Genomic DNA, 19,460 nt, shown 5'->3' with positions numbered 1-19,460 from the left:
TAGCTATAAACTACACAAGTGGTTGCAGAACTTTTAAAACTATTCTTCACATATTTTCTCATATGTCAGTAGGATAGTAGAAAAGTGATCTACTTCAACATCACTGTCTCCAAGAACTTACTCCCCTACTTTTTCATTTTTGCTAGACCACAAATTCCTGGTCTCCCTTAAGTATCACTCAAACCCAAAACATACAAAATAATCAGCTAGGGGTGGCCAACCTTTTACAATCCATGCATCAATTTTTTCACTCATGAGTTAGGATGTGCAATACAACCCTTGTACCCCCATTCAATTCTTGTAAAAATATGTTGATATACGTTTGCAGAACTCTTGCGTGAAAAAAATTGACGCATGGAATGTAAGAGGTTGGCCACCCCTGAGCTAGAGGAACTCAGCAGGTTGAACAGCATCAGTGTATATATGTGCATGAATTATCGATGCTTCGGGTCACCATATCAACAACTCCTTCCCCCTCATAGATGCTGCTTGACCTACTAAGTTCTTCCAGCAGATTGTTTATTGCTCCAGATTCCAGCACCTGAAAAGCCCTGTGCCTCCATAATACACACTATTTGTTTAATTATATCAATGGTCTCTCAATAATCTCCAGATCACCTTCAGCGATATTCACAGAACATAGAACATTATAGCACAGAACAGATTAAAATCATATTTTCAGATGTCTTAAGTGGTCTTAGAGTCAGATGTTACATATTGATTGAATGCCTTGGTATGTGCTTGCTGAGTTGTTTTTTTCCTCAATTTTTAGGGGGTGAATATGTCCTCAAAAGAATTCAATGATATCTTTGATTATTATGACCAGGTAATTTTTCTTTACTTTACCTAATGCTAAGTTGCTGTCTTATGACCAGTCAAACACACCTGAAAAATGTACTGAGCATTATTACAAATAGGCAACATGCCACGCCTTCCCTTCACAAACTCAGCATATTGCATCCTGCACCACTGGTAGGACAGATCCACCTTTGGAAGGTTGGGACTTTTGAGAGAAAGTACAGTGGTATCAATAGATGTGAGTACTCTGGAGGTCCTTAACAAAGCCTGTGGATCCCCATTAGGTTTTGTGCCATTGAGTGAAGCTATGTCCTTCAGGACTGAGCAGTGTTGCTATGATGATGATAAAATTTCAGTTTTGGTTTTACTGGATCTTAGTGCTGCTTTTGACGCAGTTGACCATGGCATATTACTGAATAGACCGGAAAACTGGGTGGGAATTTCTGGTCTAAAATGGCTCTCAGTCCTAAAATGGCTTAAATCATATTTACCGGACAGGGACTATTTTGTATTCATTATTTGAATTGAATTTATTTAAATCTTGCGTCCATCCCACAACGTGAAGGGGTAAATATCTTTGTGTCACTCCGTCACAATGTACAGACATGTGAATTTATAGTAGATTTAGTACAGCTACTAGGACTTGATGTTTCAATCCCTATGGTAAATTGGCACTCTCGATGATGGCAGTGGTTTTGGAGTGGTGACAAGGAGGGAGGGTAGGTACATCATTGGGGTCATCAGGTGGGCACCCTCCTTCTTTGACATTTCGTTGATAAGCCCACGACATCCCCAGAGGGCTCAACGATGCTACCTGGCGTCCCAGATACACCCCCCTCAGTTCCATACCCTCCTGTCTTCATCTTGCAGCCAAGTTGTTGTCTTTCCTTTTAATCCAAATCCAATTGCTGCTTTCTTCTGCTGCATTTGACAAGGACTTGATTGCTCTTTGGAGGGAGTGACCCCTCACCCCCATCTTCTTCAATAGACTGGTCGTAGATGTAGCAACGAATCCACTGCATCCCACTTCAACAGGGAAAATCTTGGTCTTCCAGCCACTCTGGGCAGCTTCAGTTGCCAGTTCAGAGTATTTGGTCTTTTTCCTCTCATAAGCTTCTTTGACACCATCTTCCCATGGTACTGGCAATTCCACAACATATGCCAGCTTGGCTGTTGTGGACCAAAGGACCATGTCTGGCCAGAGTGTTGTAGTCACAATGTCTTGGGGAAACACAAGCTTTTTTTTCCAAGTCCACGTCCATTTTCCAATCCCGAGCAACCTGCAGAGTGCTTACATCTTTTGATGTTATATGGTGCTCTGGAGGTTGGCCTGCTGGTACAAATCGTGTGATGTGGACACTTCCTGCCGATGTTTGTGGGAGAGCATTTGTGGTGATTCGCCTCTGTTCCAAGATTGATGCCAGCTGTCTTAGAACTTGGTTATGCCGCTAAGTGTACCGCCCCTGGGTGAGGATCATGGTGCATCCTGTTAAAACGTGCCTTAGTGATCCAGGTGCTTGAGAAAGAGAGCAAGCGGGGTCTTCTCCCCACCACTGGTTCAGGTTCTGGGGTGTGGGTAGGAGGTCATAAGTGGCTCTGGTGACAAAACTTAGCCAAGATCTCTCCACCTCCCAGATGTCACGCCAGCTAAGTTTCCTGTTTTCCAGGCTCTCCCAATTAGTCCAGTGGCCCTGCTTGGTCATTGAGACGGCCCTGGCGTGTTGCTCTGCCTCCTCCTGTCTTCTCAACTGCTCCACCATGACTCGTCTCTTCTATTCTGATGTTGCCTTGTGCCATTGAGGAGCCTTTGGGATGAGCCCGCGCCCAGCTCTCCCATGTTGGACTTGGCCAACCACATCTCTGAAGCGAAGAGCAGACTTAGCACTCTGAACAGCTTCAGATGGGGTCCACTTCCTCCCCGTTACCACACGGGGGGGCCACTGTTCGAATAACAGTATCTTCAGATTCAGTGAGGGTCATGACCAACCTTGCTTTGGTGCATTTGAATTCTTCCACAAGACTTGCAATTGGTAATTCCAATTTGCCGTTCCTGTACAGTCCAACAGGACTTAAGCATCGTGGAAGTCCAAACCACTGTTTTATATGTGTACGGATCATTCTTTCTAGCTTTTCAACCTTGCTGATGGGGATTTCATACACTGTTAATGGCTACATCAGTCTTGAGAGTATACCGAACTGGAAGCACCACAGCTTGAGTTTTCCTAGCAGCAAGGTCTTGTTGATGCAAGCTATGTACATGATGGTATCCTTTTTGAGTTGTTCAAACTGCTCGGTGCCCTTAAGCTTAGCATCATACCATCGGCCCAAGCTCTTCACTGGCATTTCTGAAACAGTTGGGACAGGTGTCCCGTCAATCTGAAATCTTTTATCCGTGACTTGACCTTTGACAATGGAGATGCTTCTGCACTTTCTGGGCTTGATCTTTATCCTCGCCCATGTGATGTTTTGATTATGCTTTTCCAGAAGTCTCTTGGTGCAGGGGACAGTTGTCGTCAGTATCGTTATATTGTCCATATAGGCTCATATTGGTGGTAACCGTTGACCAAACTGTAGCCCTTTTTCTCCCGCAACCCATTTTGAGGCTCTGATAATGAGCTCCATTGCCATAGTGAAGGCCAATGGAGAGATGGTGCACCCCGCCATGATGCCTACTTCCAGGGGTTGCCACACTGTGGTGAAGTCTGATGTTGTGAGACAGACTTGCAGATCCTGGAAGTAGTATTTTACCAGATTTGTTATTGTTGCAGGCACCTGAAAGAATTCAGAAGCAGTCCACAGTAGGGAATGAGGAACTGATTCACAGGCATTGGCCAGGTCGGGGAACAAGACATGCAGATCCTTTCTTTCTCTCTTAGCCATCTGTATTTGATGCCATATGATGCTGGTATGTTCAAGGCATCCCGAGAAGCCTGCTATGCCAGCCTTTTGGATTGACGTATCAATGAAATGCTTTTGTTTCAGATACTTTGTAAGTCTTTGCACCAACATGCTGAAAAAGATCTTGCCCTCTATGTACAGAAGGTTTATTTGGTGAAACTGCTCGATGGTGGACGAATTCTTTTCTTTTGGGATCAGAACTCCCCCGCTCTTCTCCAGGCTTTGGGGATAATTTGCTTTTCCCACGCAACCTTCATGTTTTTCCAAAGGAATTTCAGAACATCCGGGGTGTTCTTGTAGACACAATACGGAACACCGTTAGGGCCTGGCGCTGATGCCGATCTTGCCTTCTTCACTGCCTCTTTCACCTCACTCAGCTTGGGAGGGCCGATGTTAAATTGATGTTGTGGGGGTGAGATTGGTGGGACGTTAGCTGGGACAAATATCGGTTCATCTTTTCGCTTATCAGTGTGGATGATTCTGAGATGTCTTTCAACCTCCTCTTTTGATACTTTCAAGTATCCACTTTTTTCTCTTTAGTGAAAATGCCTTTCACATATTTAAAGGGATCTTTGTAGAAGTCTGTTTTTGCTTTTTCCTCCTTTTTGCGTCATTTCCTTAAATTCTCTGCTCTGCGCAGCTTCGAGAGCCTCTGTTTTAGGTCCTCTTGAAGGAGGTTGATGCCTTCCCTTTCTTCTGCTGTTGCTTTTTTCCACAACATCCTCAGGCCTCTTCTTTCTTTAACAAGTCGTTGGATTTCCTGGAGACGACAGGATTTGGGGGGAGGAGGCATATCTTTCCTGCTGACTTGTTCCTTCACTCCAAATTTCTCCTTTCCGTGGCTGAAGGTCAGGTCACCCATCCTCTCCAACTTCTTCTCTGCTGATCCACTGATGCCACTTAAGATCAGGCTCATATCTGCATTGATGGTTTCCCACTCCCTGCTGTTAGACTTTGGCCATTTCACCAACGGCTTACGTCCTTGCATGTTCTCCATTTTATGATGTGTCTGGCTGTGTCTTGGACTGCTGCTTATGCCTGAAACTTCTTCCACATCCCATAGGGTGGTGATACTCTGTGGACTGTGGGTTTCTTCCTGCCACTGGGTTTCATCCAACTGATTTGACCTTCCTCTTAACAGAATCTGGTCAATGCGGGGCCCTGGGTTGGAGATCTTCAAGCATTTCTTCCGTCCTTGATGAATTTTTAGACCACGAGTTGATGTTACTTTAGTCCAGCCACAACTACAGGTCTAAAGAACATACCCAGCTGCTGCTTTCTCAAGAGCATTGAAGAACGATTAGAAGTCAGTGCTCACTTAGAATCCCTTTCGTTACAGACCATAAACCAAGCCAGAAACCTTAGTGTTGTGATGGACTCCAACTTAAATTTTAACTGCCACATTAGGACAAATTACAAAGTCAGCCTATTACCATCTTAAAAATATAGTGAGAGTTAAAGGGCTTATGTCTCAACAAGATCTAGAAAAGCTCATCCCTGCATTTATTTTTAGTAGGCTTGACTACTAAATGCCGTTTTCAAAGGCCTCTGTAAAATATCCCTCAGACAGCTGCAGCTCATTCAGAACGCCGCTGCTAGAGTCCTCACTGAGACCTAGAAAGTAGAACACTTTACTCCAGTACTCAGATCACTACACTGGCTTCCTGTCCACCAGAGAATTGACTTTAAAATATTACTACTGGTTTCTAAAACACTGAATGGGCCAGGGCCAAAATACATCTCTGATCTCCTGCATTCTGAGTCTTCCTGAGCTCCCAGGTTGTCTGGGGTGTGTCTGCTTACTGTCTGCAGGTTCAAAATTAAACATGGTGAAGCAGCTTTTAGTTACTATGCTCCACGTAGCTAGAATAACCTTCCAGAGGATCTGAAGTCTGCCCCAACTTTAAGCTCTTTTAAAGAAACAACCACTCCCTCAATGTCGCAAAAACAAAGGATCTGGTTGTGGATTACAGGAGGAATGGAGACGGGCTAACCCCTACTGACATCAATGGATCAGGGGTTGAGAGGGTAAACAGCTTTAAGTTTCTCGGCATTCAGATCACCCAGGACCTCACTTGGTCTGTACACACCAGCTGTGTGGTGAAAAAGGCACAACAGTGCCTCTTTCACCTCAGACAGTTGAGGAAATTTGGTATGGGCCCCCACATCCTAAGAACCTTCTACAGGGGCACAATTGAGAGCATCCTGACTGGCTGCATCACTGCCTGGTATGGGAACTGTACCTCCCTTAATCACAGGACTCTGCAGAGTGGTGTGGACAGTCCAGCGCATCTGTAATCATGTAGTTCATGTAGTTCCTATGATTCAGGGTATTTACAAAGACAGATGTGAATAAAGGGCCCGAAGGATCATTGGGGATCCGAGTCACCCCAACCACAATCTACTCCAGCTGCTACCATCTAGGAAACAGTACCGCAGCATAAAAGCCAGGACCAACAGGTTCCGGGACAGCTTCTTCCACCAGGTCATCAGACTGATTAACTCACGCTGATTTGTGTATATTTCTATGTTACATTGACTGTTCTATTTATTATAAATTACTACAGTTGCACATTGCACAATGTAAAGATTGAGCTACTCAGTGATGAGCATCAATGTTCCCAGCCCAGTGCTTGTACCCCACCATTACTCTTTCTTTGTTTTATACATTGTTTAATATGGAGCTGTACTGATTCATCAACTTTGGTAGCAAGGGGAACAGATTTCTCACTACACCTGTACACCTTCCCTCTCGACCCCTCCCCACCCCAACTTCTTATTCTGGCTTCATCCCCTTTCCTTTCCTTTCCAGTCCTAATGAAGGGTCTCAGCCCGCAATGTTGCCTGTGTATTCCCCTCTGTAGATGCTGCCTAACTTGCTGAGTTCCTGCAGCACTATGTGTGTATTGCTCAGCATTTCCAGCATCTGCAGAATCTCTTATGTTTAAAATTTGCTCACCTACATTTGATATAGAAACATAGAAAACCTACAGCACAATACAGGCCCTTCGGCCCACAAAGTTGTGCCGAACATGTCTTTACCTAAGAACTGCCTAGGCTTACCCATAGCCCTCTAATTTTCTAAGCTCCATGTACCTATTCAAGTCTCTTAAAAGACCCTATCGTTTCTGCCTTCACCACTGCAGCCGGCAGCACATTCCACGCACTCACCACTTTCTGCATAAAAAAACTTGCCCCTGACATCTCCTCTGTACCTACTTCAAGCACCTTAAAACTATGCCCTCTCGTGCTAGCCATTTCAGCCCTGGGAAAAAGCCTCTGACTATCCACATGATCAATGCCTCTCATTGTCTTGTACACCTAATATACAAATGAGTTGCTGTAAAAGCAGTGCAAAGGGAAAGTTAGAATTTTGGATATGAATAAGCTGAGTGGAATAAAGTAACATCTACTTGTTAATCATGACACTGATTTTACTCTTAAATGCAATTGAATGTGAAAATGCACAACACAATAAAAGCATCATTCTCGCAACACACATCAAAGTTGCTGGTGAATGCAGCAGGCCAGGCAGCATCTCTAGGAAGAGGTACAGTCAACGCTTCGGACCGAGACGCTTTGTCAGGACTAACTGAAAGAAGAGCTAGTAAGAGATTTGAAAGTGAGAGGGAGAGGGGGAGATCCAAAAGGATAGGAGAAGACAGGAGGGGTAGGGATGGAGCCAAGAACTGGACAGGTGATTGGCAAAAGGGATATGAGAGGATCATGGGACAGGAGGTCTAGGGAAAAAGAAAAGGGGGAGGGGGGGAAACCCAGAGGATGGGCAAGGGAAATAGTGAGAGGGACAGAGGGAGAAAAAGGAGAGAGAGAAAAAGAATGTGTGTATATAAATAAATAACGGATGGGGTACGAGGGGAAGGTGGGGCATTAGCGGAAATTTGAGAAGTCAATGTTCATACCATCAGGTTGGAGGCTACCCAGGCGGAATATAAGGTGTTGTTCCTCCAACCTGAGTGTGGCTTCACCTTTACAGTAGAGGAGGCTATGGACGGACATATCAGAATGGGAATGGGATGTGGAATTAAAATGTGTGGCCACTGGGAGATCCTGCTTTCTCTGGCGGACAGAGCGTAGGTGTTCAGCGAAACAATGTCCCAGTCTGCGTTGGGTCTTCCCAATATATAGAAGGTCACATCGGGAGCACCGGACGCAGTATATCACCCCCGCCGACCCACAGATGAAGTGTCGCCTCACCTGGAAGGACTGTCTGGGGCCCTGAATGGTGGTGAGGGAGGAAGTGTAAGGGCATGTGTAGCACTTGTTCCGCTTACAAGGATAAGTGCCGGGAGGGAGATCGGTGGGGAGGGATGGGGGGGACGAAGGGACAAGGGAGTCGCGTAGGGAGTGATTCCTGCGGAAAGCAGAAGTGGGGGACGAGGGAAAGATGTGCTTAGCGGTGGGATCCCGTTGGAGGTGGCGGAAGTTACGGAGAATAATATGTTGGACCCGGAGGCTGGAGGGGTGGTAGGTGAGGACAAGAGGAATCCTATTCCTAGTGGGGTGGCAGGAAGATGGAGTGAGAGCAGATTTGTGTGAAATGGGGGAGATGTGTTTGAAAGCAGTGTTGATGGTGGAGGAAGGGAAGCCCCTTTCTTTAAAAAAGAACATCTCCCAAGTCCTGGAAAGAAAAGCCTCATCCTGAGAGCAGATGCGGCAGAGACTGAGGAATTGCGAGAAGGGGATGGCATTTTTGCAAGAGACAGGGTGAGAAGAGGAATAGTCCAGATAGCTGTGACAGTCAGTAGGCTTATAGTAGACATCAGCAGATAAGCTGTCTCCAGAGATAGAGACAGAAAGATCTAGAAAGGGGAGGGAGGTGTCGGAAATGGACCAGGTAAACTTGAGGGCAGGGTGAAAGTTGGAAGCAAAGTTAATGAAGTCAGTGAGCTCAGCATGCGTGCAGGAAGCAGCGCCAGTGCAGTCATCGATGTAGCGAAGGAAAAGTGCGGGACAGATACCAGAATAGGTTTGGAACATAGATTGTTCCACAAAGCCAACAAAAAGGCAGGCACAGCTAGGACCCATACGTATGCCCATAGCTACACCTTTAGTTTGAAGTAAGTGGGAGGAGCCAAAGGAGAAATTATTAAGAGTAAGGACTAATTCCACTAGACGGAGCAGAGTGGAACTGGTTAGGTCTGGAATCCAAAAAGAAGCGGAGAGCTTTGAGACCTTCCTGATGGGGGATGGAAGTATATAGGGATTGGACATCCATGGTGAAAATAAAGCGGTGGGGGCCAGGGAACTTAAAATCATCGATAAGTTTAAGAGCATGAGAAGTGTCATGAACATAGGTAGGAAGGGATTGAACAAGGGGGGATAAAACCGTGTGGAGGTATGCAGAATTGAGTTCGGTGGGGCAGGAGCAAGCTGAGACAATAGGTCTGCCGGGACAGACCTGTTGTATCATTCTGCTGCTCATAATGGAGGTGGGTGGATTACATTTTCATGCATTCCAATTGCATTACTGCCTTTTGGGCAATAAGATTAAACTTACAACGTCAGTATTTGTTTCTCTTATAGCACAAGCATTTTGCTATTTTTTATGGTATTTATAATTATAGTATGAGGATCATGGACTCACATGAGGTAAATTATTTATGACTAGGATAAAGTGAAGTGTCCTAGACAAATTTCTACTCCAATGGGATGTTTCGTCAATGAACATATTCATTACTGTTAATGATAGATTTAGATAACAAGGTAATCATGGTATAAGGGGTAGGGGGATAGGAAGGGAAAGTAGAACTGTCCTTTTATGAAATGTGTCAGCAGTTTACAGAGGCAATTAAGCATGCTTCTAATCCCATTTAAAATAATAAAATTGTCTCAAAACCAGTATGCGAATAATTTGGCAATCATGAATTAGCCAGAATTTATATTAAAGTTAATGCATTTGTCACTGTTTATTTGTAAGTTGCTCAACGAAGTAAAACCATGATAATTGGCTTACTCTTTCCTGAAGCACAACCATATGCACAAACTGGACATAGTAATGAAAACAGATAAAACATAGAAAACCTACAGCACAATACAGGCCCTTCGGCCCACAAAGTTCAGCCGAACATGTCCCTGCCTTAGAACTGACTAGGCTTACCGAGAGCCCTCTATTTTTCTAAGCGCTATGTACCTATCCAAAAATCTCTTAAAAGACCCTATCGTATCCGCCTCCACCACTGTTGCTGGCAGGCCATTCCATGCACTTAGCACTGTCTGAGTCAAAAACTTATCCCTGACATCTCCTCTGTACCTACTCCCCAGCACCTTAAACCTGTGCCCTCTCGTGCTAGCCATTTGAGCCCTGGGAAAAAGCCTCTGACGATCCACACGATCAATGCCTCTCATCATCTTATACACCTCTATCAGGTCACCTCTCACCCTCCATCACTCCAAGGAGAAAAGGCCGAGTTCACTCAACCTATTTTCATAAGGCATGCTCCCCAGTCCAGGCAACATCCTTGTAAATCTCCTCTGCACCCTTTCTATGGCTTCCACATCCTTCCTGTAGTGAGGTGACCAGAACTGAGCACAGTACTCCAAGTGGAGTCTGACCAGGGTCCTATATAGCTGCAACATTACCTCTTGGCTCCTAAATTCAATTCCACGATTGATGAAGGCCAATACACCGTATGCCTTCTTAACCACAGAGTCAACCTGCGCAGCTGCTTTGAGCATCCTATGGACTCTGACCCCAAGATCCCTCTGATCCTCCACACTACCAAGAGACTTACCATTAATACTATATTCTGCCATCATGTTTGACCTACCAAAATGAACCACTTCACACTTATCTGGGTTGAACTCAATCTGCCACTTCTCAGCCCAGTTTTGCATCCTATCAATGTCCCCTGCAACCTCTGACAGCCCTCCACACTATCCACAACACCTCCAACCATTGTGTCATCAGCAAACTTACTAACCCATCCCTCCACTTCCCCATCCAGGTCATTTATAAAAATCACAAAGAGTAAGGGTCCCAGAACAGATCTCTGAGGCACTCCACTGGTGACTGACCTCCATGCAGAACATGACCCATCTACAACCACTCTTTGCCTTCTGTGGGCAAGCCAGTTCTGGATCCACAAAGCAATGCCTCCTTGGATCCCATGCCTCCTTACTTTCTCAATAAGCCTTACATGGGGTACCTTATCAAATGCCTTGCTGAAATCCATATGCACTACATCTACTGCTCTTTCTTCATCAATGTGTTTAGTCACATCCTCAAAAAATTCAATCAGGCTTGTAAGGCACAACCTGCCCTTGACAAAGCCATGCTGACTAATCCTAGTCATATGATACCTCTCCAAATGTTCATAAATCCTGCCTCTCAGGATCTTCTCCATCAACTTACCAACCACTGAGGTAAGACTCACTGGTCTACAATTTCCTGGGCTATCTCTACTCCCTTTTTTGAATAAAGGAACAACAAACAGCAATCCTCTGGAACCTCTCCCATCCCCATTGATGATACAAAGATCAGCGCCAGAGGCTCAGCAATCTCCTCCCTTGCCTCCCACAGTAGCCTGGGTACATCTCATCCGGTCCCGGCGACTTACCCAACTTGATTCTTTCCAAAAACTCCAGCACATCTTTTCTGAATATCTACATGCTCAAGCTTTTCAGTCTGCTGCAAGTCATCACTACAATCACCAAGATCCTTTTCCATAGTGAATACTGAAGTAAAGTATTCATTAAGTGCCTCTGCTATTTCCTCCGGTTCCATACACACTTTCCCACTGTCACTCTTGATAGGCCCTATTCTTTCACATCCTATCCTCTTGCTCTTCAAATACTTGTAGAATGCCTTGGGGTTTTCTTTAATCCTGCCCGCCAAGGCCCTCATGGCCCCTTCTGGCTCTCCTAATTTTCTTCTTAAGCTCCTTCCTATTAGTCTTATAATCTTCTAGATCTCTAACATTACCAAGCTCTCTGAAGCTTTTGTAAGCTTTTCTTTTCTTCTTGACTAGATTTATTACAGCCTTTGTACACCACGGTTCCTGTACCCTACCGTAACTTCCTTGTCTCATTGGAACGTACCTATGCAGAACTTCACACAAATATCCCCTGAACATTTGCCACATTTCTTCTGTACTTTTCCCTGAGAACATCTGTTTCCAATTTATGCTTCCAATTTCCTGCCTGATAGCCTCATAATTCCCCTTACTTCAATTAAATGCTTTTCTAACTTATCTGTTCCTATCTCTCTCCAATGCTATTGTAAAGGAGATAGAATTATGATCACTATCTCCAAAATGCTCTCCCACTGAGATCTAACACTTGACCAGGTTCATTTCCCAATAGCAAATCAAGTACAGCCTCTCCTCTTGTAGGCTTATCTACATATTGTGTCAAGAAACCTTCCTGAACACACCTAACAAACTCCACCCCATCTAAATCCCTTGCTCTAGGGAGATGCTAATCAATATTTGGGAAATTAAAATCTCCCATCATGACAATTCTATTACTACACCTTTCCAGGATTTATTGCCCTATCTGCTCCCCGATATCCCTGATACTATTGGGCGGCCTATAAAAAACACCCAGTAAAGTTATTGACCCCTTCCTGTTCCTAACCTCCATCCACAGAGACTCTGTAGACAATCCCTCCACGGCGTCCACCTTTTCTACAGCCGTGACACTATCTCTGATCAACAGTGCCACGTCCCCACCTTTTGCCTCCTCCCTGTCCTTTCTGAAACATCTAAAACCCCGCACTTGAAGTAACCATTCTTGTCCCTGAGCCATCCAAGTCTCTGTAATGGCCATCACATCATATCTCCAAGTACTGATCCACGCTCTAAGCTCATCCGCTTTGTTCACAACACTCCTTGCGTTAAAATAGACACATCTCAAACCTACAGTCTGAGCGCGTCCCTTCTCCGTCACCTGCCTATACTCCTTCTCACACTGTCTACAAGCTTTCTCTATTTGTGAACCAACTTCCTCTTCCCCAGTCTCTTTAGTTCGCTTCCCACCTCTAACAATTCTAGTTTAAACTCTCCCCAGTAGCCTTAGCAAACTTCCCCGCCAGGATATTGGTTCCCCTGGAATTCAAGTGCAACCCGTCCTTTTTATACAGGTCACACCTGCCCCAAAATGATCCAGAAATCTGAATCCCTGCCCCCTGCTCCAATCCCTCAGCCATGCATTTATCCTCCACCTTATTCTATTCCTATTCTTACTGTCGCGTGACACAGGCAGTAATCCTGAGATTACTACCTTTGCGGTCCTGTTTCTCAACTTCCTTCCTAACTCCCTGTAGTCTGTTTTCAGGACCTCTTCCCTTTTCCTACCTATGTCATTGGTACCAATATGTACCACGACCTCTGGCTGTTCTCCCTCACACTGCAGGATATCTTGGACGTGATCTGAAACATCCCGGACCCTGGCACCTGGGAGGCAAACTACCATCCGAGTTTCTTTCCTGTGTCCACAGAATCACCTGTCTGACCCCCTAACTATAGCATCCCGTATAACTACTGCCTTCCTCTTCCTTTCCCTACCCTTCTGAGCCACAGGGCTAGACTCTGTGTCAGAGTCACGGCCACTGTCGTTTCCCCCAGGTAGGCTGTCCCCCCCCCCCCCCCAACAGTACTCAAACAGGAGTACTTATTGTTCAGTGGGACAGCCACAGGGGTACTCTCTAGTACCTGACTCTTCCCCTTCCCTCTCCTGACTGTGACCCACTTGCCTGTCTCTTGTGGTCCCGGTGTGACCACCTGCCTATAACTCCTTTCTATCACCTCCTTGGTCTCCTTGACCAGGCAAAGGTCACTGAGCTGCATCTCCAGTTCCCCAACTCGGTCCCTTAGGAGCTGCAGCTCGACACACCTGGTGCAGATATGGCCGCCCGGGAGGCTCCAGGACTTCCCACACAGTTAACTTTTCAATAGTCTATCCATTTTTATGTATTAAATGCAAATGTAATTTGATGCCATCAAGATTACTGTACAAACACAATTGTATTAAACCCTTTAGACTACGCAAATTACTTCTTCAATTCTTTTCTGATTTTGCTATTTGTCAGTATAACCTATTATAAATTTAAAAGTTAAAGGTGTACAGTAAGAAACATGTATTAATAAATATAACTCTGCAGGTACTTGGCAGTGAGAATATTATTACAAATGCATAAAGTTGCAGTCCCCAGTACACAACATAATTTATTAAATATATTGATACCATTTAAGTATGCAAACTTACTATATGTATTGATGTTTCCATTGTTACCTTAAGTCTGAATCCATCAGCTGAATATTACTTCTAGAAGAGTGATATGAGCAAAAATCTATTAAAAAAAAAAGCCTTCAACTTATTTTAGGTGTATTTGAGACTATTATGGAAAACAACATAAGTGATAATGCAAGTTATTAATAAACCACTTTTTCATAATAACTACACAGCACCTGTTTCCTTTGAATCCTATGATGTTTACATGTAATTATGTGTTCCATGCAGGCTATCATAATTTAGACACTGGGGTTTATTCACTTTAAATCTGTATTCACCCACATAATTAGCAACATTCTACTAACAGTCTTTTCCTTTTGTAGTGCATCGATCTGGATGGTTTAGGCTATCACAATGAACTCCCAATTTCTAAAGTAGCTGTACATATGTAATACTGCATATTCATTTAAAATATGCTTCCCTTAAGAGATTTAAACAATAGTTTGTTTTTAAATAGGATGATACACAACTTTCAACTTCATAAGTATTTATTACTGTGTGGTAATCTGAACAGTTCATGAAGGCTGATGTTTCTGTTTTTTACCAAATAAAATTATAAGCAATGGAGTGACCTAATATTCAAGAAATTAACCACATGTAGAATATACATTAACCTAAACACGGCCTTCACAATGTGTGTGTACAAAGCCAGACAGGGAGTTAAATACCTTTTCAAAAATCACCTGAGATGTAAGCTTTCTTCAGGGTTTTTAATAAGAACTTACGTGTGAAGATATTGCTGTTTTAAGGGTAAGTAAAGAGGGGGTGGAGTTGGATGTCTTTCTACACCAAGTGCTTCAAGTCAAAATCTGAATTAACCTGCACAGGAAATGATATAAAAAGCAGCTTACATACAGGAAGTGATGTTCATACAAAACAAATACACCTCTAAAGGCCAGAACACTCCCTGTCTGGCATCCATGGAATGTCAGCTTAGCTACTGAAACTAAAAGATCATTTCATTAAGTCTTTGGCAAAAGAAGAACATTCTCAGAGACTGGTCTTGAAAGCTGTCTTACTGCACAGTTTTTAACCATTCTCATTTGGGAAATGTTGGCCTTGACATACCTGTTCATGGTAATGTCTGATGAGTAGACCAGTGACACAGTGCTTACCCAAAATGCTGGTTAGGGCAGGTACCTCTGAAGTGAGTTGTGCCCTCTTAATCCATCCTCCAACTCACTATAGTCCCTCAGAGTCAAGAAAGGGCTAGAGTGCTCTAAGGTAACTTTGGACTGGGAGAGGTTCCTGCTTTGTGATGCACTGCACATCCTCTGCAATCACTTGTCTTTGAACAAGAAAGACTCTACCCTTTGCCCAATTCAGTTGCTCTGCGCTGAGTGGTTGCTTACAAATGCGCCAGCCACAGCAAAGGCTCTCTTTGGCTACCTCTACAATCTTCTCTTTCATAAAAATATTACACTTACAAAGACTGAAATTGCTTAGGCGCCCATTCTCCAGGACATTAGTCTTAAATGCACCGATGAGCACCATCAAAGCAGATTTCATCCACTATGATCCAACCCAAGTCCAGTTGTTGGGCATTAAGTGCACCGTGCCAACCACTGCACTCTTTGTGCACCTTCTGTGCACAGATGATGTCTCTGCCATGCAACAGACGAATCTCAGCAGAAGAATCAAGTGGGGAATCTTGTCAGCTATGTCCTTAAAGTGTGAATGACCATATACAGCTTCAGGAATTCCATTGCTGTTGTCGGGAATACGGTCATACTCAATGAGGGTTGGCAAGGGTAAGCAGACCTCCCCTCCTATTGGATTCATGACAAATCCACTGGCTATTCTTCCAGCAACTACTAATGTTCCAGAACACATCTTCAGAGTGTATGAGGAAGTAGCTACATCTGACAGATGCTCAGTTGGATCCTCACCGTGCTCTGCTCTGTTGTAGACCAGGGTGCTGGCCCTGAATTTAAAACTGTATCCGGGTCTAATTCTTATGAAGTGTCAGTAGGTTCTTGGCTCAGTTTCCTAGAATCAAAAGAGGGTTGGGGCACTGTGTGTCCATCTATATTCTGCAATGTATTGTTACTGTTTCCCCACTTTACCTTGCTACCCTCCCCAGATTCTCCTCCATTATCCGGATAACCGTCTTGTCTACATTCAGACTGTTTCTGCCTCAGGGCTTCTCTGGCCAGACTCAGTACCTCAATCAAATTATTGTCCAACAGTGATTTATCAGCATAGCCTGGCACAGCGATTGAGGGTTGTGCAGATGTTTCTGTGGGAGCTTCTGTTGAAAGGTGAGTTGTTGGTGCACCATTCAGTGCTTGTGTGCTCTTATTAACTGGTGAACACCATGTGTTTCCAAGTTGGGTGACTTTGAGCACTTCTCACATTCTACATTAAATAAGGTTTATCTTCCTTTGGGTTTGAGTCTGAAACAGAGGATGCAAGTTCAGGAGGAGAACTGGGTAAAAATTTGGTGTAAAGCATGGCAGGAAGCTGGTTCCAATCTCTTGTCTGCTGCTTTGATTTCATTCTCTGTTGAGCAGCCCCTCTGTTGGATTAGAGGGCTTGCACTGATGGTCAGTTGTTCAGACACCTTCTCAGAGAGATGACCACCACTGTCCAAGTCAGCCTCAGTTTCGCACTCCTCCTGGAACAAACTCAATGTAGCCTCGACATGATCTCCATGTCTATATGACATTTCTCCATTCACATTTCAACTTCGTGCTTATTCTTGCTGTGGACTTGTGCGGCAGCCACACTAATTATGGTTTTGCCTGAGTGTTACGAAGATGCGATCGATGTGCCAGATTGTGACCAGACTTCCAGAGCTTGCCAATCAATGCTGCTTGGGTCGGATGCCGACATTGTAACGTACAGTGTTCAGACACATCTCCAATCTGCAAGCAATGCCTTTGAAGATGAGTTTTCTTTTCACTCTACTGCACTTGCAGTGTATGTGTACACAGCTAGGCAGGGAATTAAACACCTTCTCAAAAAATCACGAGTTGGAAGCTTTCTTCGGGGTTTTTTAATGATAACTTACTTGTGAAAAGATATTGCCATTTCAAGGCAAATAAAGTGTAGTGGGGATGGATGTCTTTCTACACTGTATCCTCCAAGTTGAAATCCAAATTAACCCACGCTGAAAAATATATAAAAAACAGCTTACAGGAAGTGATGCTCATACTAAACAAACTGTGCCTCTGCAGGCCAGAACATTGACCATATCCGTGTTAATGAGATTTATTTTCTAATAAGAAAATAAAAACATTTAAACTTGTATCTTTTTCTGCTTAGGATGGCAATGGATATATAGATGAAAATGAATTAGATGCACTACTAAAGGACCTGTGTGAAAAGAACAAACAGGTAATAACACAATGCAAACTACTAACTTTAAAGAGTTAAACAAATGAAGGTTTTATTCTACATGGCTGTTTCTGAAATTTAGTTAACTATATGATTATAAAATACAGGACCTAGACATTGAAAATCTGACAACTTACAAGAAAAACATCATGGCTTTGTCTGATGGAGGAAAGCTCTTTCGGAAAGACTTGGCATTAATCCTCTGTGCAGAAGAGTTTTAAGTATCTTGCATTCTCGTCTGCTTGTGATTTCTGTGAAGATAGCTGTGTGCTAAATGGGTGTAGGATATGCTTTCCTTCTACCTGTATGCATATAGGTTAATCTGTAGAATGTGCAACACATTCTTTCTGATCTGTTGTATCTATACTCTTTGTAATTTATTGCTTTTGTATCTACAGAATTCATACAATAAAATATACTATTGAAAATGATATGAAATGTGGCATAAAACAGTTGTTTTGTATGGAAATGAAAGAAGTGTTTATAATAAGTGTTGGTGAAACTGTTCTAGATTACTTAATAAATGTAATGAAGGTATAAGGAGACCTTGTGGAATTGACACAATTCATAATTAAAGATGTTAAAATTAATCCAGTAAAAGATTTTCAATAATTGTTCTGTATATGTTTTTTTAAGCATGGTGTACATTTTTTTGAAAAAAAAACAATAATAACGAAATACGAGTAAACAACATGCTGAAAACAATTTGAACTACACAATTTATTGATCAGTTAAAGGCCTCTGAAAAAATACCCAATTGTATCTGGCATCTAGTTTGTTCCTTTTCATCTTTTTAAGATACACAAGATTAAATGGTGAAACAACATGGATGGACAGAGGATGCATTGACTGAGGTTCAGAAAAATAAGCAGCAAGTAAACAGGAAAGCAAAAGCAAATTGACAAAAGAGCACCTTTACAGAAAAATGTCACAGCTACTCTGCATATTTCAGATCCATTCCAGATTAATAGAATTCACTAGGATACACTATGCAGGATACTTGCTTTAAACCCAGTCTAATCTGATATTTTAAATTAAGAGTCAATAAAACTTGATTTATTCCAAACTTAATATCAAAGCCCTATGATCCTTTCAAGCATTTACTTCATAAACTAGGAAAGTTTTTAAAAATTGCTCTCCATCATATTAATGTAGCTTCTGTGTGTTCTTTTCTTTCCAAAAAAAAAGTCAATTTACCAATGAAAAGAATCATCCTTACTTCCCAACTCTGGTATTGTGCATGCATCATTTATGGCAGTATCTATAATGGTGATTATAATATTCTTATAAATATTCCACTACACATTGGCAAAAAATGTTTTCAGAATCGTTTTGCCTCATTTTGCTTTGTCATAACACTGATCTCAAACCTCTGCTGCCTTGCAGCTACACCCCCACTCATAGGGAAGGCTTTGCAAGTAAACACCGAGGGAAAAATCTAGAGCTAGAGTCCCTAAGGAAGTCCCACAGTGAGTTCAATGCTGACTGGCAACTCATGTGACACTGCTAGTACCAAATTGTATCAGACTCTGCCGTTCCTTTTGACTTATCAGATGCGTGGAGAGGGGGAGCTTGCTCTCCACATCATATTGCCCAGGCTTACGTATCCAGACAGCTAGGATGCAATATCCATGGTCAACTCTGACTGACGTTGGCCGTTACCCTCACAACACTCAGCAAAGTAGCAAAACAGCAGTTTCACTTAATTAAAATTAAAATTCTAATTTTATAACCAATGATAATTTAAATGTTACTCATAATAAAGCCATTTCAATTTGGCACGTTAACTATTTTGAAAATATAATCAAATATAAATCATCCAAAACCAATGCATTTTCTACCAGTAAACTGGCATAACAATCTTGTCCATGTGTCATTTTTAATTGTTGTTGATTTGCACCATTAGGAGCCTTTGGTTTTTCTGATGAGGGACTCCAGCATGTCCCATTGGTCACTTGTAACCTATGATTAAAAAAAAGAGAATTTAAAAGTCAAGCTTAAATAGATTACATTATTTATATTTTATATCATAACACATACCAATGAGAAAAAAAGCAACTTAATATTTCTTCAGCAAGTAATGAGAAACAAACTTAGCTCTTTAATGAGTACACAGACTAGTTATTGGATGTATGTTGGACAGCATCAGTAGTGATAATTTTTTTTGGGTGAGA

At 42.9% G+C, this 19,460-nt stretch overlaps 2 protein-coding genes across 2 annotated transcripts in view; one reads left to right on the top strand and one right to left on the bottom strand.

Annotated features, from left to right (window-relative positions):
• calb1 (calbindin 1) overlaps positions 1-17,566 on the top strand; it is a 62,092-nt gene extending 44,526 nt beyond the window's left edge. The window contains exons 9-11 of the mRNA XM_072256782.1: positions 773-826; positions 17,215-17,286; positions 17,394-17,566. Coding sequence (XP_072112883.1) covers positions 773-826; positions 17,215-17,286; positions 17,394-17,507 — 240 coding nt within the window. The 3' untranslated portion in view covers positions 17,508-17,566. The remainder of the gene's footprint in view (positions 1-772; positions 827-17,214; positions 17,287-17,393) is intronic.
• Positions 17,254-19,460, bottom strand: part of decr1 (2,4-dienoyl CoA reductase 1, mitochondrial) — a 38,573-nt gene continuing 36,366 nt past the window's right edge. Inside the window, exon 10 of the mRNA XM_072256768.1 lies at positions 17,254-19,248. Coding sequence (XP_072112869.1) covers positions 19,189-19,248 — 60 coding nt within the window. The 3' untranslated portion in view covers positions 17,254-19,188. The remainder of the gene's footprint in view (positions 19,249-19,460) is intronic.

The sequence above is a fragment of the Mobula birostris genome, chromosome 1 (genome assembly GCF_030028105.1).
Source record: "Mobula birostris isolate sMobBir1 chromosome 1, sMobBir1.hap1, whole genome shotgun sequence".
Taxonomy (NCBI): Eukaryota; Metazoa; Chordata; class Chondrichthyes; order Myliobatiformes; family Myliobatidae; genus Mobula; species Mobula birostris.
This window is presented reverse-complemented; position numbering and strand designations above follow the sequence as displayed.